Source organism: Oenanthe melanoleuca, chromosome 4, assembly GCF_029582105.1.
Source record: "Oenanthe melanoleuca isolate GR-GAL-2019-014 chromosome 4, OMel1.0, whole genome shotgun sequence".
NCBI lineage: Eukaryota > Metazoa > Chordata > Aves > Passeriformes > Muscicapidae > Oenanthe > Oenanthe melanoleuca.
The window spans coordinates 1,666,611-1,687,559 of NC_079337.1; the positions used below are offsets into that span (position 1 = coordinate 1,666,611).

Sequence of the window (20,949 nt, forward strand, 5' to 3'; positions counted from 1 at the left end):
ACTGATCTCGGTCCCGGTCCTGATCCCGGTACCGATCCCGCTTCGATGCTCCCGGCGGGGGAAATGCGGCACTGCAGGGTGCGGACCGAGCCCTGCCGGTGCCGGCTGGCGGAGCAGCGCTGGCTCTGCCCCGGGGGGCGGGCTGCGGCTGTCGGCGATGGCGGACCCGGGCCGGACTGGGGCTGACCGGGCTGGGACTGCGCAAAGCCCAGCCTGGACTCGATGCCCCTCCTACTCCGCTGCCGGGCCGAGACTGACCGAGAGCGGGCGATGGAGCCACAACCGGAGCGGGGATGGGGGGTTCCGGTCCCGCCGGGGGATCCCCGGCGGTGCCGCCTCTTCCCCATCGGGAAGATCGAAGCGGCACCGGGATCAGGACCGGTACCGGGCCCGGATGGCGGCGGGCGGGAGGTGCCGGTGCCGGAGCGGCGCTTCCCGGTTCCCGGTTCGGACGCGGAGCCCCATGAGGGCCCGGACCCGCAGGGCGCCCCCTGGCGGACACGGGGCGCTACCGGCCCGGCCCCGCCGCTCCGCCACCCCCGAGCGCGGCGCCGCCGCTCCTGCCCGGCCGGGGCCGGCTGCGGGAGCGGGGGAGCCGGGCACGGTCCCGCTCCGGCTGCGGGAGCGGGGGAGCCGGGCACGGTCCCGCTCCGGCTGCGGGAGCCGGGCCCCGCCGGGATCCGGGCTCGGTCCCGCTCCGGCTGCGGGAGCCGGGCCCCGCCGGGATCCGGGCACGGTCCCGCTCCGGGAGCCGGGCCCCGCCGGGATCCGGGCTCGGTCCCGCTCCGGCTGCGGGAGCCGGGCCCCGCCGGGATCCGGGCACGGTCCCGCTCCGGCTGCGGGAGCCGGGCCCCGCCGGGATCCGGGCACGGTCCCGCTCCGGGAGCCGGGCCCCGCCGGGATCCGGGCTCGGTCCCGCTCCGGCTGCGGGAGCCGGGCCCCGCCGGGATCCGGGCTCGGTCCCGCTCCGGCTGCGGGAGCCGGGCCCCGCCGGGATCCGGCACGGTCCCGCTCCGGCTGCGGGAGCCGGGCCCCGTCGGGATCCGGGCACGGTCCCGCTCCGGCTGCGGGAGCCGGGCCCCGCCGGGATCCGGGAGAAGGGCGGCAGCGGCGCTCCCCGGTGCCGCCCGTGTTCCGGGAGCCAGAGCCGCTGCCTCTCCGTCCCTCCATGCGCCCGTCCTCGGGCCGCACTAAGGTGCAGCTCCTCTGACAGCTGCCAGACCTGATGATCTCCTTCCTCTCCCTCACTTTCCCTGCAACTCATACTCTCCAGTGGCAAAACTTCTGGTTTTAAAAATCCCGTTAAAATACTTCATCTTTATTTCCATTCGGGGAAGGTCCTGCCTGGGATGGAAAGGGGTGAAAAAGAGGAAACTTAAAAATGCCAAAAGCAGGTGCTGCCCCGTGGGTGAAAGCTGGGAAAGCCTGGGCATGTCCAAGGTTTGTTTTAGTTCCACGTGCTCCTGCACGGGAGCCCGTCCTGTGGGCTTGTATCCTCTGCTGCTGGACAGGGCCACCCTCGTCTCCTCCGAGGGACCCCACAGCGCTGCCAGGATGACTCTGAACTGAATCCTGTACACACCCAATCCCCTCACAGCACCGAGTGCCTCGGCCTGGGGACGTTTTACAGGAGAGCAGCAACTGCACGAGAAACCTTGGTGACCACTGAGAAAGGAGAGAGCAGCTGTGATAAAAAACAGGGTCTGCACAGAGCACCCCGCTGATGATACCCAAAACACCCTAAAATCATGGATGTCCTTACCTGGACACAGGAGTGGCCAGGAGTTCATCTGGCCACTGCCTTTAAAATATCAACTGCAGCTTGACCTCGGAGTGGGTGAGAACCAGCTCAGTTCCAGGGAACTCAGTAAAATCCCCCACAAGGACACCAGTGGGGCTGGAGGATGAGGGTTATAAATAAAATTCCAGGGAATATAGACACGTCCTTGTCCTGATCCCACTGAACTCCTTTGGGTGGAGGGTTGCTGGTTCCTGACAAACCTGGTGTAAAAGCAGCAGCTCTGCATGGGAATATCCACACTCCATGGGGCACCATGAGGCTACTCCAGCCTCAGCATGGAATTCTGGGCTGCAGGTACAATTCCTTTTGCCTTTCCATAGTGACATTACCCTTATTTGGTCCTGTTCTCTCCTGGCTCATTTTGGAGTATCCATTTGTGCTGGTTTAGATTCCACGACTCCCAGGAACCTCATTAATGCTCTGGGTTCCATGTTCATGTGTTCTCATTCCCTCACTTGGCAGCCTGTAGAAGTTACCCTGGGATTTAGAGGTCAGGCAGGGTTTGTTTTGCACTGACCTTCACCTCTGGCCCCAGTCTGTGCCAGTGTGGTTAAACCGTGTTTGAGCCATTGACAGACAGACCCCGACGCTCTGGATGTGTCTGTGAACAGAGGAAAGCCGGACTCTGTGTGTGCCCCCTCTGCCAGCACGGTGCTCTGCAGGGAGGAACTGCTGCCCCCACTGCAGAGGGCACGGATCAGGACTGGCCCCTACAGATGGCCTGACATTCTCCCCCCAGAATATTCACTGTACTTCAAAGAGCAGCTCAAGTTTTACCCCAAAATTATCCTGACACGTTCACCACTGACAACCTCCTTTTTACCTCAAAATGTTCATTCAGTCCATTACAAATTATCTCAAGCTTTTACTCTCAAAATGTTAATCTGGTGCCCTGTGGATGACTTAGATTTTAGCTACAAATATTTCCCTAATGCACGCTACATCCCTAAACTCAAGGATAAAGGGAGTTTTCACCAGATCCCAGTAAGCAGTAGAGCTGTGCTCACATCTCCTAGTGAGTTAATCCCAACAGAGAGGAGAAGGGAGATGTGTCCCTCTGACTCACCCCACAGCATGTGCAGGACCAGGTGTTCTCCAGTGCAGGCCATCAGGGCTGGAGGCTCTTGGGTCTGGCTCAAACCCAACCAAAACCAAAGGTTTTGGCATAGCTGGGTCCAATTAAATGATTTTTCCTGTCCTGAAAGAGAGAAGAAAAGGAAAATTAAGTCGACTGTGCAAGTCAAAAGCTCCTGGCTCTCACGTATTTGTTCTCTTTGCTTATTATAGAGCTTCTAATTAAAAAAAAAAAAAGAAGTGACAGCCATAATAAATATATAAGTGCCCTTCTTCCAGGATTTTTATTCAAACCTCTTTCAGACATAAAAAGGATGCTAATTTTTCTCCACAGCCACACTGGGAGTTCTGGCCTCTTCCTCCAGCATTATTTGGGAGGGAAGAGTGAGGAACAAGCCCTGAACAGACAGTACAGGACAGACACTGTGGAGAAAAAACACCAGGCAGCAACCCCTGTGCTTGGCAGGGGCCTGGGGCATCCAGTTCCAGGCTACTGGCTTCCTTCTCCTTCTTTTGCAGCAATCGTTGTGGTGGGCTAAAAGCCATCTTCCTGCTTGCCTCCACACTTTCTTCTTCAAGGGGGATGTGGCTGTAGCTCACCAGAGGTGAGAAAACTGCCTTTCAATTCCATACAAAACCCACCTGAGGAGAACAGGACATCAGGAGCAGCAGGAATTCCTTAGTGTTTCTGCTCACAGGTATTTTCATTGTGTTCTGCTTCACAGGGGCTTTCCTGCCAAGCTAATTTTGATCATATTTTATCTTGAAAAATAATTTTGAAAGTTGAGTTTGTTGAGAACTGGTTCATCTCATTATTATTAATGTGGAGGTTTTAATGCTACACTTGCCATGATTCTTAGGCCTCCAGAACTCCCCAGACTGACCCAAATCTTCACATTCACCTTCCTCTGTTCAGTTGCACCAGTTCACTGCCCCTTCAGAGCAAGAAATGGATCCACTTGAGTCCCAGAGCCTGCTGTGCCATGTCAGCACAGGGCATGGAAAGGGTCACAGAGCTCTTTCTGAAGCCAGACTGGATTTCCAATGAAGTATTTTGTTCCCTGCACAGCTAACACTCTGTCAGTGCTTTGCTACTGTCAGCCAATGCCTCAAACCCCATAACCAGCCAGGGAGGAATGTTTGTGCCACAGGAACATCATTCCAAACACGTTGCTGCAAATCCTTTGCTTCTCACACCAGCTCACAGGGGAGCAGAACTGTCACTGCAGGCAGAAATGATCCTTTAGGGAGCACCACAAGCCATCCATGAGGTACCACTGGAATTCCATCTACTGTACAAGGTGTGAGAAGCACTGAACCAAGCCAGGTCCTTACAGGTGAATTAGGGGCACCTGTTCAGCCAACAGCAGATCCAATAACAGCACTGAATCAAAACCTCACCAGAAATACATTACAGCAAACACCAACACCTTTACAAGCACTTCAGTTTTCAATTTATAAACTAAAGCCAAAAGAGTTTCTCAGACACTTGGGCAGAAATCCATCCCATTTCTTTTAACAAATTTCTGGGCGTTGTTTCCAGCCTCCTGATGTTCTTTTCTCAGCTCACAAGCAGCTGCCAGCATTACAGCTGGTTCTAGGCACAGAGGCAAGTGGCTGCTGCAACTTGTCATTCCAGCAGCTCCTTGAACTCGACCCCCAGCACACTGTGGGCATGTCCAAGTTCCAGTCTCATGCCCAGAGATAACACTCCAGATGCAGCGATGCCAAAAGTCAGATTCCAGCTGCTGGGAGCTGAAATTCTCCCTGACACCTCTCTTTCCCAGCCTTCCAGATCCTGCACCCCCAGCTCTCTCCTCCTTGGAAACAGGAGCTGCAGCCTCCTGGGTCCCTCAGCTGGACACTCCTGGCTGTGGGCAGCTGTGGTGACTGTCCCCAGGGCAGGGGACACCAAGAGTGGGTCACAAAAACGCTGAGCAGCCTCAGGCCTGGGCTCTTCTGCTCGCAGGCAAACCCCAGCCAAGCAGGGAAGCTTCTCCTCTCTGCAGAAACAAACAGTGACAGAAAACCTTCAGGGCTGGGACACCACAGCAGCTAAACCTCCGACTTTCCCACTGCCACAGCGTCCTGTGGCCAGGTGTGACCCAAACCCACACCCAGCACAGCATCAGGGGAGCTAAACTGTAAATTAGGGCACACTGGACAAGAGGAAGGGAAGGATTTGTGGGTGGGTGGGAAGGATTTCTCCCTGAATGTAACCTGAATTTTAGTATGGTTATGGAATCAGTTTTGTGCACATCTTCCTAACTTCCTCAGGGTAAGGTGTGAAATTCCTGACTGGAGTAATACCCTGAGAAGGTAGGTACATCACACCTTTGAGGAAACCAAACTATTTTAAAGTACATGCATATTTTGGGGATATTTTGTAGAATTGTCTAATACTTAATATGCTAAACAAATTGTCTAATACTTGATATGTTAAGCCAGGGATATGTGAAAAGCTGAACTTCCCTGAAGGAGAACTCTGGACTGAGAAGCACGAATGGAAGTGCAGGGAGTCACTGAGCCAGCTGTTGAACTCCTCCAATCTCTGCAACTCAAAAATTAACTCCCAGAACCTCCCTTTGATCCTGATTTGCACCTCATCTTTCCTGTGATTTGAGACCCAAGGAGTGGGGAACATCCTGATCTACACAGACTGGTAACAACACAAGTACAGTGACTTGTTTGGACTGTCCCCAGCTACCTCTGGATGAACACTCTGGATTTAATGTTTTATCCTGACATAACAAAATTTTATTCGCCTGTTATCTCTTGTCTGCTTAATAAATAATCAATTTTGTGAACAGATCAGATCTGCCATCCAGAGCAATTTCTTACATTTTAAGTGTTGACAAAAATCAAAGCAAATGCAGGGCGTTCCTGAAGCTGTCCCTCATCCCGTGAGCACCAGGAGCCTGAGGATGCTCTGGGCATTGCAAATCCCAGCCTCAGGCAGCCCTGCGTGGGAAAGCCAAGTGGGTTTTCCTCTTCCCAGCCAGGAAAAGACACTGCAGGAAGGGCTGACACTCCTGCCCCAGAACCAGGGCCCAGCAGGTTTCTGTGGGAACCTGAAATATCTGTGCAGCTCAGAAGCTGCACAGCTCCTTGTGCTTCAGGGCTCCAGTTTTTCTGTACAGATCCACTGCAAATGAACCCAAACCACCTGGCAACAATTCACATTAACCCAGGAGTGCCTGGTTATGGGTGCATCACCTGTGTGTTGTCCCAGTAAATACAGATATTCACCCACCATAGTGGCAGGCACTTGGCTGAAATAAAGGCATTTATAATACATTATTTTATACTATTTTTCTGAGAGATTTATGTTTTCCTGGCATCGTTTTGACGCACTTGAACCCAGGTTCTGCTCCCTGCTGTGCTCTCAGTCCTAAAGAACAGCTTGGATATCGTAAGTGATGCAGCTCTAGTTAATGAAGTTACTGCTGCAAACAGAAATCAATGGTTGGAAGAATTAAGGCAGAAAAAACCCGTGTATTTCCCAGTCCCTGTTCTAAACACCCCAGTTCTCTATTGGGAGTGTAAGTCCTCTTCTTATCATAGCAACTTAATGATTTCATATAGTTATATTTTATGGAACAGCTCTTCAAGGCAATTGTCTCTCCCAGCACCAACAGCAACCCTCAGCATTCCGCCAGCCCCAGGGGAAACTCCACCCAAGGCTTAAAAGACACAAAATGAGAAAAGTGCGCTAATTCAACACTAAAAATATCAGTAAACAACCGGTTTAGAAAACATTCCCGTCATAATCTGCACGGGGAGAGGCTCTGGGATGCCAAGGCAAACTCAAGAGATCAACAGATCCCCACTCTTGCCACGGCTTAGCCTGGGGTCACCGAGTACCTGCTCCGCAGCACACCAGACACTGAAACATCACCGCCATTTCCATACATCATCAATAGATACATTAAACTGTATTTTTACCTCACGGAAGAACAAAAGAACAACGCAGAAGCAGACAATTCAGAATTCCCACCTCGGGCCGCGGCTTTTATATACCCTTGGGCGGCTCGTGATTGGCGGGCGCCGTGAGGCGATCGCGGCGCTGATTGGACAGAGGGAGGCGCGCCCCGCTCCCGCCCCGCCCCCAGGCGCGTGCGGAGCGCTCGGGGCGGGGCGCGCGAGGCCGCACGCGAGGATGGCGTGAGGGGAGGGAGCGCCGTGTCCCAAATCCCGGCAAAACCCGGCAAAACCCGGCAAAACCCGGCAAAACCCGGCAAAACCCGGCAAAACCCGGCAAAACCCGGCAAAACCCGGCAAATCCCGGCAAAACCCGCCCTCCTGCCTCTTATCTCAGAGCCGGGCGCTGCCTCGGCGCTTCCTGGACTGGGTATGGAGCGAGACAAGGGGTTTGCCCGCTGGAGAAGTGTTCCTCCTAGGCCAAATGAGCGTCTGGAGATAAAAATGAGTCAAAAAGTAGTGGAGAGACAGGGAAAACTTTGGGAGCGAATTTGAGGTAGTCTGTAGTGCAGGAAATGAACATTTTGAGGTAAACTGAGGCAGTCAGTAGTGAACAGCAGGCAAAGTCATAGTGTGGATGTCGCTGTCCTCCTGGAGGAGGAGTGCCCTGAGGATCGTCTTTACCTGGGATTTGGCTCCTGCAGGGCCTTACAGAGTAAGCCATAATGTTCTGTGATCCTGTTGTCATTCCCCAGCAGCTCCAGCAGCTTCCAATGTCACTCTTGTACCTGCTGAGCTTTGTCCGATCCAAAGGGCTCTCACTTGTTTTCTCCCTCCTGCTCATACAGAAATTTCAGTCTTTTTGGGTGACTTGTATCCCCCCACGACATTAAACTGAGCTCCCCAGAAAAAACATACCACCAAGGCCATTTTTTATCCTTTATTTCTCAAATTTCCATTTCCATTTGTTTCTCTAGCTGCAACGACAATGGATATGGCAGAAATAACAACAGAGGAGAATAAGTGGAACGTGATGGAAAATATTTAATTTTGTCATTTGAGCAGGACCCACGATGGCTGTGAAGAAGCACAAGCACAGGAAAACGCAGGGCCTGGTGGGTTCCAGACTGTGTCTGCAATATTTCAGTCCATGAGAGCTAAAGGCTGAAATGTGAGCACAAATATGGTCCAAGCAGCCCTTTTCCAGCTGCTCTAAGACACTCACAGAGTCACAGCGTGTCTCACTTGATCCCACTGTTGCAGGGCTCTTTGAGAGTGGGTTCATTTCCAAGCAGGTAACTTCACTTGGAGGCAGCATTCCCAACTTTTTTCCACATATATTTTGTCTCCCAGATGAGGAGGCCTAAGGAAGCAGGGAGTAGAATGTTCCTAACAAAAGAGCAGCAAAATTAATTGGTGGCAGCAGGCATGAAATTGAAGTATGAGTGCAGGTGCTTTTAAGATGCTTCACATTCTTTAATAGAAATGGAATTTAAATTTAGGCATGATGAGCTTGTATGAACAGCAAAGCCTCTGCAAGTGCTTTACTTTTTGGAAGCAAGTGCAGTAAAAAAAAAAAAAAAAGTATTTATTCTGCTGTGCCTCAGGTTTGGAGCAAGTGGAGCAATGAAAACCCATCGTGTTCTGGTCTCTTGTGCCTGTTTAGAAATTAGCAGCAGTGCAGTGTTTTAATGGGTCTGTATTTTACATACTTATTAAATGCCTGCACAGCCAGCTAGGGAGACAAAAATCTGAAATCCCTCACCAAAAACTGGCTGCTTGTAGGTTTGAACAAGTGTAGGAATACTTGTACATACTGTCAGGCTGTCTTTATGGAGAAAGGCTTATTTATGTTTATTAGTTTTTATAGAACATGCTTTCAAAATTATTGGAAATGTCTCTTATTGAGATGTCTGATGTGCCAAATGCTTTCCCCAGCCAGAGCTCAGAGTCAGCCTTGTGAGAAGTGCTTTAATACCAATTTTCCTGATCCCTGAAGGAAGCAGCACTGGGGCACTTGCACCCAAACCTGGGCTCAAGATGGGGAACACTGGCAGAATGCAAATACTGATACTTGACAACACAAGTTTACACTCTTCCTTTAATCCCAGACCTGGAGTTGTGCTCTATAAATCCTAGAAGATGCTGTCTCACCCCATTTAAAAGCCAGCATTCCTCCTGCTCCCTTAGACTTACTGTTGCTCCCTTTGTTGCTCTTCCCCACATTACTACTACTACTATTATTATTACCACTTATTTTCCTCCATAATATTTTGCCTTTCCTTCCTTACCTGCTGGAGTTTGGCTTCTGATGATCTGAGGCAGAAGTTCTTGGTCATTCCATGACAGGATTGTCCTTCATCACCCTAAAAGCAGGAGGAATGATCATTACTTTGGATACACATTTTGTTGTTTTCTCTCTTTTTCTGACACAGTGTTGTGAAGCAGCAGCTTCTAATCTCTCCAGTAATGGTCTCTGGAACAGTTTTGGTTCAGGACTGGTAAACAAGAAGTTGTAAACAGCCTCGAGGCAAAACTGGAGCTGAGTCTGCTGTGGCAGGCACAGGGAAGTAGCTGTACAAACACAGCAAATCACAAGAAATGGAAAAGCTCCACGGATTTCTATTATGCTGAAGCTGAGGGGAAGGAGGATTGCTGGAAAGAGAAATTAAGGCAGTGCCTTGTGTTTTCACAGGGTCCTTGCTGGCTGAAACAGGCAGTGATGAGTAATTGAGCGAGGCACAGAGGACAGAAACATAAATCATCTAAGAAAAGGAAAAAAATAATGCAAAACCTAATTGTTATAAGATGATAAATAACAGTAATTTGCTTCCACAAGGTAACTTGATAAGAGCAAGGCTGCCTTCTTCATTTAATATAGCAGAGAAAATCTGCAAGGTGGGAATCAAGCGGGAGGCTCCCTGAGTTAAAACTGCCCCAACCCACTCTGGGTTTCCAAACACACGAGGCTCATTCCCTGCTGGAATGCCAGTCACAGCCTCCATTGGCAAATACACAGTGTAACATCTCACAGCATGACCAGGACAATCTTGTACCTCTGGATAGAGAAAGTCAGCTTTCCATTGTTAAAGCAGCAGTTCAAAGTGATGCAATTATCTTTTATGTTGGGCACGTGGAACAAATGCCCCGGAGCAGCCACCACTGCTTCACTCCTGTGACACAACCTGCTGGGTTTGTCATCTTGGGATCTTGATTTTTATGTGTGAAATACCCTCACAGAATCCTCTGAGGCTGAAACAAAAATAAGCAAACTTCAGAGATGGAAAGAACAGCAGGAGCATGTTGTTGTACATAAAGAACATTTAGTGTGGTAAGGGCTAAAAAATTTGTTCTTCCCTTATCCTGAGCTCAGTAATGGCACAACAGCAGAGATTTCCCTGGTCTGCTGAAAAGTGAGAAAGTCCCAGGACAAAAATGCAGCCCCTGAAGGACAGCAAAAGGACCAGGACATGGGTCTGTGTTTGAGAACTAGCAGAGAGAGAAATTTATGGATCATCCTCTGCCCTAGGGAGCCAAGAAGAGCCACAGACTGAAAAACTAAAATGCTGTTCCACAGGGAGCCCATGCACAGACCATGGGAATCTGGGCTCATCTTCCCTTCTCTCCCAGAGCAAAGGGGAGCTGCAGCCCCCCAAACCCCCATTCCCAGTTCCTGTGGCTCAGGCACGGGACAGGGAGTGGTGCAGGAGTTGTTTAGTCTGGGTCATGCAGGGCTTGACCTGCCACGTACAGTCCCTGGGGATATTTGTGAATTAAGACAATAGAACTTACTCCTCAAGTATTTCACTTTTCCATCAATCAGTATTTCCATGATATTTTATATGACATACCTCAGAGTGGTTTATCTCTAAATAGGCCCGAATATCCCAGGAGGTTTTCAGCTGGGGAAAAGGAGCTGTGGAAGAAAACACACCCTAAAAATAGCCAGTTGCAATCAAATAATTTTTTTCTTACCAACATTTACTTTCATAAAGAAAAACAAGTGCACCTTGAGAAGCAAATTTCTCATTTTGAAATGGGCAATTCCAGGGAGATGTACCAATCTCAGAGCTGCACACAGATATCCTCTCAATGGGTTTAAACTGCTTATCCTCCCCTCAGAGTCATTTATTTGTATAGTCTGAGCTGGGGCCAAAGAAAATAGTTTGTCAAGGTATTTCTTCTTAAAAGATCTTGAACTTCAAATGATAAAAAACAAGGCTATCAACAGGATGACTGTAATAAATACAAGACCTAGTTGCAGATTACTCATCCACTTGAGCTGGGAATAGATAATATTTCACTCCAAAGCCAAATTGCAAATGTAAATCAGGAGATGCAAATGGCAGGTGAGACATTCACAACAAGTTTGTTATGGCTCTATAAATATATACATATATACACACATATATATATACATTTATATAATTTCCACTCTGCCTCATTAGAGCTGAGGCTGCTTACCTATTCCTTGTCTTTTTTTTCTTTTTTTACTTCATGCTCAGTCAGCCTTTAAGCTTCTGAATTTTTCTGATTTTTTTTTTTTTTTATTTCACATGTCACAGGCTGTTTTAAATTTTAACTAAAATCTCAGCCAGCTGTTCCCTGAAATCAGGTTAAAGTAAGATTTCCATACCCAGACACACTTATGCACACTTTATGGAGAAGCCAGGGAAGCAATAAGATTTTAGCTGCCTTACTGTGGAAGCAAGTCCCTGCTTTAAAAGCTTTCCGTAGGAAATCACTGAAGTTCTCCCGGGACCCAGTCTCCAAGTAGCAGCTGCCCATCCATCACTGGAAACTGGGCAGGGACCCCACGAAATATCTGGACTGGTCGAGGTTTTTTCCCTGGAGAGATGCTCTAGCAGTGAGTGCCGGGGTTTGGTCTATAGGAACAGTTAAATCAATGATCCCTGCCGGGCTCTTGGCAGCACTAAATTCCCCACTAATGGGACATGAGCCTCCTAAATTGCACCTGCTCCTGAGTCACTCCCTGACAGCCCTGTCATTTGGGGCACTGAAACTGAGGAGACTAATTGGGGAACAGGTAGAATGAGGTAAGAAAAAAACCCTGAAAAGCGGGACAATCATGAGAGAGTCCCAGTGGAGGACAGAACTGGCAAACAAAAGAAGTGTTTTAGGAGCCATCAGCTAATTCACAGGAGACAGCACTGTCAGCAGCTAGTTTATCTACCCTCCCAAAACGGGGGGCACAGAGGATCCTGTAATCTCAGTGGAGGATAGAACTGGCAAACAAAAGAAGTGTTTTGGGAGCCGTCAGCTAATTCACAGCTACAGGAGAGCACTGTCAGCAGCTAGTTTATCTACCCTCCCAAAATGGGGGCACAGAGGATCCTGCAGTCACTGCAAAGTGAAAGACCAGAAGAAAACTAAACCAATCCTGACGCTCTCATCAAAAGGGCTTTTTGCACCGGATGATGTCTCTGCTTCGAGTGACAAATGAGCAGGAGCCATCTCTTTTAGCACAGAGGTCTCATTGCCCTCTGAGACAGGCATGAGCCATCATTACTTAGAGCTAGTTGCAATAATGAGCATTTTACCCCTCACCCAGGTTCCTGGGCTGCAGAACATTGGATTATGCCTCACTAGAAATTAGGCAGAGCAGCCTGCCTGCCCCAAGGGCAGAGCAAGTGAGCTCCCTGAGCAGCAGGATGGAGTTGGATCCTGAACACTTCCACACAGCCCAAGGCTGGATTTGCCCAGAGGCGACACCTTTAGTCTTAGATAACTGTGCAGGCTGCACAGGAGAAGAGCTGCCTGTGAAGGTGACAGCAGAGGTTTAAATGCAGTGTCACCTCTCAGAAAGACAATGGTTGTGGAAGGGCTGAACTCTCCCTGTACTTTCCTGCCTCTTCCCTTTTACATCACCATCACACCCACACAGGGACTTTGAGTACTCACTGATTTTTTTTTTTTTTCTGTGACCTGCTCTAAGGATTTGAATCCTTTTGGTGCTCTTGAATTTCCATTCACTACTGCCTCAGTGACTTGATTTTAATTAACACCAGATTCTAAGCCTTACCTGGATAAGATGGATAGGCACCTCTGATTGATGTCAGGAATTTGACATGCTGAGAGGTTACCTTGGAAACCTCTTGGTTTGACTCCAGTTGAAGCCAATTCTGTACAGTAAATGACTGCAACCCACAGTTGTCTAAACAGCAAGGACTGGAAATAAGTTTTCCTTGCTAGGATTTTCATTTGGAAAAAACCAGCAGCACAGGTCCATTCTTTTGGGATGAGGTGCCATCTCGCAGGTACCTACCTGCCAGCCTCAGGAAATGCTCCTCCTTTGCTCACAGTTACACTCAATCCCCCTTTTTCCAGCAGAACACCCCAAACTGACCTCACTGCATTTTATACTTTGCAGCCCCTGGGGTGGTTCAGATTTAAAGGCTAACATGAGGTAGCTTCAGACACTTTCCTTTACTGGAGATACCTGCTACTGATGGAAGAGCAAAATAAAATGATGTGACTTGTCTAAGTCGCTGAGGAAAAAACAAACAGCCCCAGGCTCTTCTTTTCCAATCCTGGAGCTGTGCAGAGTGGTCCAGCTGCCAGCCCAGGTGGACTGGCCCTCCCAGCAGCAGCTGCAACACAGACACTCTGTGCATGTCCCTCAGCTCTGAACCCCAAAGCCAGAGGGTCAGGGGCACCTGCTGCCACCCCTGTCCCCCTCCAGTGCACCAACTGCTCCGTGCTCCAGCCCACCCCAGGACAACTCCGGCAGCACGAGGGTTGTTTCCAGCAGGCAGCTCCCTGCCATCACCAGGATTCCCGTGCTGTGCCCCCAGTAAACAGGGCAGCTCCAGGCAGGGGAAGCCGCATTCCAGCTCTGACACACAGACAGACCTGTTGCTGGCAAAGCTCCTGCAGTTTTCCCTCGGCTCGCAGCTGCAGCAGGGAGGCAGGAGGAGCCCAGCGCAGGCAGAGGCAGCCCCCAGCCCATTTCCCGGGGGTACCTCGCTTCCAGGCGCCGGGAGCCCCTGCAGCTCCTGCCTCAGGCAGGGAGGAGGGACAGGAGGAAGGAGGGAGTGCACAGCCCAGCCCAGAGCCAGGCACTGAGCCCCGGGGATTGAGGGCTGTCACCTGCAGCCGCTGCTGGCTCGGGGGGTGTCCGGTCAGGAGAATTTCTTGGATGTGTTCCGCTGCACAGCCTCCCCACTCGGCTGTGTTTGAGCATCCCTTTGCCTTGGGAAGCTCGCTCCCAGCGTCAGGGACTCACAGTTACCCACCCTGACACCTCCCCCTCCATTACAGCCCAGATTCCCCCCGGAGCTCCAAGTGCTCCCAGCACTGCGGCATCTCCCAGACTCTGCTCCTACCTGCTGGGCTCCAGCATGCAGATCCAGGCCCTCCAGAGATTCCAGCTTTTACATCAGGAACTTGGGGGAAAATAAACAGTCTCTGTGGCCCAGGTGAAACCAGGTGGCTCTTGTAGCTGAAATGGCAGGTTTTGCCTTATCTGCCTCTGCATAAGGTTTTCTGGAAAGAAAAACATCATCCCAAGGACAGATAATAGGAGAACACGCTTACAATTAATGATTTGATGGATGCAGGAATTATTTTTTAATAATAATAAATACTCTATTTTTTCACACTCGCCTTTTTATTCCCGGAATAGTTTAAAAATTAATCCTTTAACATATCACTTGAATTTGAGAGAACAAACAATTATCCCAATATGAATTTAAACAAAAAACTGTTTCCCAGCATACCTCAGTGTGGAATTATAACAACTCTGTATGGAATCATCATGTACTGTAAATGGAGGCTAAGAAGCTCCAGCCATGCACAGACATTTTAGCAAAAGGGCAGTTTTGCCAAATGGGATGCAGCAGAATCCCAGGATGGTGGGGAGCCTGGAGCTGGATGCACTAAAAAGGCACAGATGGAGAAACCTCTGACCAAGAGAGAATTCTGAAGGCCCTGCATCCAGGTAAGAGGATTTTGTCCAAAATTCCTACCCCAGCTCTCCCTGCACATACACACACACACTGCTGCAGTTCTCTGCCTCCCCATCGCTTTCCCATATGCATATTCCCTCTGCCTGGAAGCCCAAAATGTGGCAAGTTCACTTTGGAATCCAAACAGCTTCAGATGAAGAGGTGTTACTCACATAAGAGACAAAATATCCACAACAAGGGAATTGAGATTTGCAGGGAATCACTTTCTGCTTCCCCCATACCCCGTGGAACACAAACATTGAATCTTCACCACAGATTATTGCAGAATATTTTCTTTCTAGTTTTAAAAGACAGCTTAGTGAGCAGCAGGGCTGATCGTGTCCCAGGACACGTCCATCTCTTTTAAAGGCCGGCGCCGCCATCTGCTGGCAGCGGAAAGAAGGACACGATGCAAAATAAATGCAGGGAGAGATCATGGAACACCAGAACGGTTTGGCTTGGGAGGGATCACAAGAGTCGTCCAGTCCCACCTTGGAGCCTGTTCGGGGCAGCCCCTGGTTGCAGATGGATACAGAAGTGATGGAGGTGTTCAGGGAATGCTGGTTGTTTTTCCCTAAATTGGGTAATCTGTTCATGAAAAAGACTAATTGACATCGTCCAATAGGGGAACATATAAGCAGGAGGTGCCAAAAATTTTTGACTTTCTGGGAAATGAAATCTGCAAGTGGCTGATTTAAAATGCCCCTGGATGGTCACTGGTCTGACTTCCATGGACTGGTCACATTGCCCAGGTGTGCCCAGTTCTGCCGTAAATGCATTTTTCCATGGTGTAATTTCTGTTTTTTCCTTTGTAAAGAGCATCTGGGTGACAGAGGGGCATGGGGGAAAAAGGAAGGGGGGCGGGGAGAGAGGGCAGGAGGCTGAGGACCTTGCACCTCCATCCCACCCCGCACACTTGGGTCCTGCCCTCTCTCACCAGTCTGGGGTCTGGCCTGAGCACAATGCAGGATTTTGGCTCTCTGATCAAAGCCTTGCACTACCTGGATGAGCCTCCTTTCACACTCCCAAGACAGGACTTGAGTCTGTTTCACAGCCCTGAGATTGCCCAGGTGGGGCTGGTTCCAAGTGCCAAAATTGCAGGAATGGGCTTCCATTTCTGAGCCAAAGAAATGTCTGATGTATTTATCATATGACCCCAAAACTGGCTCCCCAGGGCCCCAAGCCTGGTGCCCCCCCAAACACAGGCCTGTTTCCAGGGCATGCAGGTGCCTGGCCCAGGCTCACCATTCTGATCCCCAAAACCCCACACGACTCAGGCCTCTTCTTTCCCAGCTGGGTCTGGAGCTTCCAGCTGCTGGAAATGGGGCTGGAAACAGGGAATGTGGTCCCTGAACCCCCAGCCTGGACTCCCCCTCAGAGCCCCAGTGTGATGTCAGGACAGGCTGGAGAGCAAGTGGTGTTGAGACATGAGATGAAGAGGAGGATGAGGAGGATGGAGCCCATCCAGGATACCCCAGCACCCATGAACAGCCCAAGGATCCCACTGTCCTGCCCCTCTCTGCTGCTTCCTGCCCAGCCCCAGTGCCAGGGATTGCAGGGGAGCCTGGCCACTGCCAGCCTTCTCCCAACCCACATCCATGGACCATTCCAGCTGGGCTGGACGCAGGCACCAGAGAGCAAAAAGCAAAGACTCGCCAGCATCAGCATGTTTACTTCCCACTCCAATGAGAATTACTCCCCAAGTCACACCAAAGTCACAGACCCCCCCTCCAGGCACGCCCCCAGCAGTAAGGCACTTTTGGAAACCCGTGGAACATTTTTCCCAGTGGCAGCTGCCATCCCTGATGTCAGTGCCCGCAGCCTCAGCGCAGTGTCACCAGCTCCTCGGCAGAAGTGGGGTGAATGGCAACGGTGTTGTCCAGGTCGGCCTTGGTGGCCCCCATTTTGACGGCCACAGCAAAGCCCTGCAGAATTTCGTCACAGCCCAGCCCTTGCATGTGCAATCCCACCACCTTGGGAGAAGAAGGGAGAGGCCAGGTGGGAGCCAGAATCCAGGGTGAACTCTTGGTGCTGGGGGAGCTGGATCCCAGCCCAAGAGCTGGCCACATGGGGACGAGAGGACAGCCAGCCATGGTCCCCAGTGCCCCCCGCTCACCTTCTCCTCCTTGCCAGCGCACACCAGCTTCATGACACACTTCACCTTCCTCTGGGTGACAGCGTAGTACAAGGGAGTGAAGGATGTGTTGTAGATCTTCACATTGTCCTTCCCATGCAGGGCCACGGCCTCCTCTGCAGCACAAACCACGGCACAGGGGTCAGAGGGATGCACGGGGGGCATTTAAACAGAGCAGTCAAAGGAACAGAGGAATCAAAGCAGCAGCTGCGAGCCCTTCAGTCCCCACCTTCAGTGAGCCCCACGGTGCCGATGGGCGGGTGGCTGAAAACCACCGTGGGGATGTTCTCGTAGTCCAGCCGGGAGTCCTGCTTGCCCTCGAAGAGCCTGTGGGCCAGCTTCCTGGCAGCTGCAATGGCCACTGCAGGGAGGGACAGGAGCCTGAGCCACGGCACCGTGGGGCACTGTGCAGGGAAGGGGGCACCGGCAGTACCTGGGGTGAGGAGGGCTCTCCCACAGACATCCCCGAGGGCGTAGATCCCTCTCCTGGTGGTGTTCTGGTACTCATCCACAACCACGTGGCCATTGGGGTCCACCTGCACGCCCTGCCACGGCAAACAGCAGCCACATATTGCTCCAGGAGGGACGGGACAGCCCATGGGGCAACTGTGCTGGTGGCCACAGCGTTCCCAGGTGGGGGGGCAAGTTGTGGGAACACCATGCTATGACAGGCTCTGGAGACCCAAGGGAACCCCAAAAACCCGTGGGCATCGTCCCACCAGCACAGAAGGGGCGCACTGCCATCTCACCACTTGGTCCAGGCACAGCCCCTCGGAGTTGGGCTCCCGCCCCACGGCCCACATCAGGCAGTCCACGTCCTGGATCACCCCCTCCGTCGGCTTGTGGCCGGGCACTGCCGAGCTCACTGTCACATCCAGCAGCCCACACGAAGACTTAGTGACCCTCTTGACCTAAGGGGAGCAAGAGCAGCAGGAGAAGGTGCAGGTGGCTTTTGCCTTGTAACAAGTGACGGCAGCCATGCTGCAGAAGCACGGATGTCACCAAAAACACGGCTCAGCAGCTTTCTCCCAGCCCTGCCTCTGCAGGAGGGATGAGACAAGCCACAGGGCTGCTCTGTGCTTTCCCACCTGTGTGTGCTTCCAGACATCCACCCCGGTGTTCTCCAGCTCCTGGGTGCAGTTTGAGCTGATCAGGGAGTCAAAGGTTCGCAGGACCTGGGCAAGGATCGCCCCAACCCTGTTAGATGAGGGTCTGCGGGCAAAGGCACCACCTGGCAGCCCCTCCACCAGCACCTCCCTGCTCCTGGAACCCAAGAGGTCTGGGGTGCTTCTGGTTAACACACTCCTCTGTGTGTTTCTGCATTATTTTCTTTTCCTTTCTTCCTCATTTCAAGTCGTGACTTGAAATAAAGCTCAAGGGAACGGATGTGGTGGCACGCACGGCTGCAGAAGCGCCAGGCACAGGGGTGGGGGCTGTGAAACACGTCCCCCCCAGCCTCTCCATGGCTCCCATGCCACCATGCCCTGCATCACTATTCCCGTGCCAACTCAGACCCTCCTTTACCAGGAACTGACAAGCAGGAAACCCTGGCAGGCTAGGAAGTGACAGGGGACAGGCGGTGGTAGCACCTTGTCGTGGCGGATGAGCAGGGATGACTTGGAGCCGAGCGTGGAGAGGATCCCCACGATCTCCACAGCGATGTAGCCGGCCCCAACAACGACGCTGCGCCTGCGGGGAAGCGACAATGCCGTGTGCAGCACCTGGAGCTGGTGCTGCTGGCTGAGGGGCATGAACCCCACTTTACCTGGGCAGCTCCTCCAGCTCGAAGAAGCCGTCACTGGTCATCCCCAGACTGGCACCTGCAAAGCAGAGACCCTTTCGCACCCTTCACCTGTCCCCTTCCCCTCCCAAAGCCTGCTTTGCTTTGGCAGGCCTCTCTCCGGGCTGGGAGCCTGGGGAATTCCATCAGGCTCACCAGGAATCTCGCTGTCAGAAGGGACAGCCGGGCGCCCGCCCGTGGCTATAATGATGTGAGGAGCCGTGTACTTTTTCCCATCCACCTCGATGGTTGGCTCGGGATCAGAGGTGAACTTGCCATAGCCCCGGATGATGTCAATGTGAGCCTGGGGGATAACAGTTATGGAGTCAACAGCAGGATGTGTGGGAGCCAGGGCTTCCACAGTTGGAGGACACCTATTAAGGCTGGAAAAGTGGCCAAAAATCAATCGCTTTTGCTGCTCAGATTGCAGGATAAACACATCCCACGCTCACCTTCTTAACGTTGCTCTCGTAGATGTCATTGAGGCGCCGCACGTAGGCGTCACGCTTCTCTTTGATGGTCCTGGAACAGAGCAGGGAACACCATCACTGCCTGCAGATGAACCTCTGAGCTCAGCAAGAATGTGGCACTCGGTGCCATGGTCCAGTTCACAAGCTGGTAGTCGGTCAAAGGTTAAACTTGATGATCTCAGAGGCTTTTCCAACCTTAATGGTTCTGTGAACTCAACCCCTCTGGCACGTGGCAGCCATGCCACAAAACAAAATGGCTCCCTGTGACCCTTTCCCCACCAAAGCAGGATTTCTGTGCCTGCCTTCCCTGTGTTTGTCTTTCCAGAGTCTCTTTCCACAGGCAGTTTGGCACCCTGCTGTCCAGAACACAGCAGCAATGCTGGCCCTGTAACCAGCTCTGCACAGCCCATGGGAGCCTGGAAGTGGGCAGGGACCCCTCTGAAGTGGACAATGGGCTGCTCCCCATGGGGCACTCACTGGAAGTAGCAGGTTTCCAACTGCTCCTTTCCATTCTTACCTCCAGTTGAACTTGACACCCGGTGTTTCAAAGCCATAGTCAGCGTGATCGTGGACAAACTCTGCATGGACTGCTGTGTTCCACATCACCTGCCCACACAAACTTCAGGTTGGCTCGGGAAGAGTGCTTGGGAAACCCCAGCCAGGCTTCCTGATTCCTCACCTTTGCCCAGAGCACCCACGGGACACAGAAGTGCCTGCAGCATCCTGATGGCTCAATAGCCTCCAAGGCACTGCTTCCTCCCCACACCCTGTGCCAGCACCACCCTAGAATTTGGCAGGCACCCACACCAGACCCAGCCCACGCCACCAGGGCAGGTGGCAGAACAGCCTTACCTTCTTTGGCACGCACCCAACATTGACCTGGGGGGAATAAGAGCAAGTCTCAGTGTCAAGGCCTACTTTTCCAAAGGCAATGCTCCAGAGAGCATCCCACATCAGGCTGGCACTGCATCTCGGCTCTCTGCTCAGGAAAACAAAGGCAGGATTACGGGTTCCTGGCAAAACAGGGGTGTAACCGCCTCAGCAGGCTCAAGGTCTTGCGGTCTGCCCGTTTTCCTTCACTTCCTTGAAAGAGAATATGGAAGGTGGAGCCTTTAAACACAGGGGTTTTTTTCCATTGATACTCTTAAAAAATATTTACTAGGAGAAAGGTGTTTGCTATCTGTAGCCTGCACTTCTGGGAATATGGTAATTTTTCCAACAGAACACGTTAGGGCATAAAACTAGAGCCTGTCCCCCTCTTGTTTGGGGAATCAGTTTGTTTTTTGGCTTGTTACCAGCTCACCGTGCTCTTGAGTTCTGTTTTACCGCCTTGCAGTTGTGCTACACAGATCCAGGATCCACCGGCATCCTGTCACCTTCCTGAAAACGGCTTGGAAATGGCCGGGAAGCAGCTGGTGGAGATGAGGGACTGCGATCCGTCCTGCTTCAGCCTGACACGGCAGCTCCCTGCACAGCGCTCGGACACCAGCAGGGCGATTCCTTCTCGCCGGCTGCCCGCACCACAACCCCCCCCGGGGCCAGCATGGGCACACCGGCCCCGTCCCTCCCCGTCCCGCCCCGCCCGCAGGGACTCACGCAGGTGCCGCCGAGGCGCCGCGGCTCCACCAGCGCCACCCGAGCGCCGAGCTCGGCCGCCCGGCGGGCCCCCGCCAGCCCCCCGGAGCCGCCGCCCAGCACCAGCAGCTCGTAGGCGGCCGCCGCCATCGCTCCGGGATCGCTCCGGGATCGCTCCGGGATCGCTCCGCGCTCGGCCCGGCCCCGCCGCCCCGCCCCGGGCCCGC

At 52.2% G+C, this 20,949-nt stretch overlaps 1 protein-coding gene and 2 long non-coding RNA genes across 3 annotated transcripts; all 3 read right to left on the bottom strand.

Moving 5' to 3' along the window:
• Positions 1-1,274: 1,274 nt before the first annotated feature.
• Positions 1,275-3,023, bottom strand: LOC130252397 (uncharacterized). Its single transcript, XR_008840348.1, has 3 exons — positions 2,868-3,023; positions 1,763-1,897; positions 1,275-1,665 (listed from the first exon to the last, which is right to left on the bottom strand). It is a non-coding gene; the product is annotated as an uncharacterized LOC130252397 (long non-coding RNA).
• A 4,698-nt stretch (positions 3,024-7,721) lies between these two features.
• Positions 7,722-14,028, bottom strand: LOC130252396 (uncharacterized). The gene is made up of 2 exons (XR_008840347.1): positions 9,853-14,028; positions 7,722-8,185 (listed from the first exon to the last, which is right to left on the bottom strand). It is a non-coding gene; the product is annotated as an uncharacterized LOC130252396 (long non-coding RNA).
• A 2,387-nt stretch (positions 14,029-16,415) lies between these two features.
• GSR (glutathione-disulfide reductase) lies at positions 16,416-20,912 on the bottom strand. The gene is made up of 13 exons (XM_056489884.1): positions 20,744-20,912; positions 20,000-20,026; positions 19,665-19,753; positions 19,130-19,199; positions 18,834-18,981; positions 18,663-18,717; positions 18,487-18,586; positions 17,986-18,072; positions 17,647-17,808; positions 17,331-17,442; positions 17,127-17,258; positions 16,880-17,013; positions 16,416-16,736 (listed from the first exon to the last, which is right to left on the bottom strand). The coding sequence occupies exons 1-13, from the start codon at positions 20,870-20,872 to the stop codon at positions 16,587-16,589; spliced, it is 1,395 nt and encodes a 464-aa protein (XP_056345859.1). The 5' UTR covers positions 20,873-20,912; the 3' UTR covers positions 16,416-16,586.
• Between the last annotated feature and the right edge of the window lie 37 nt (positions 20,913-20,949).

Bases quoted from the DNA above. Each gene is read 5' to 3' on its own strand.
- GSR (XM_056489884.1), bottom strand. From the start codon at position 20,872: ATGGCGGCGGCCGCCTACGAGCTGCTGGTGCTGGGCGGCGGCTCCGGG. The intron at 18,718-18,833 runs GTGAGCCTGATG...TCTGCTTTGCAG, and splicing joins TTCTGACAGCGAGATTCCTG to GTGCCAGTCTGGGGATGACC. The intron at 18,587-18,662 runs GTAAAGTGGGGT...GCTTCCCCGCAG, and splicing joins GAGCTGGAGGAGCTGCCCAG to GCGCAGCGTCGTTGTTGGGG.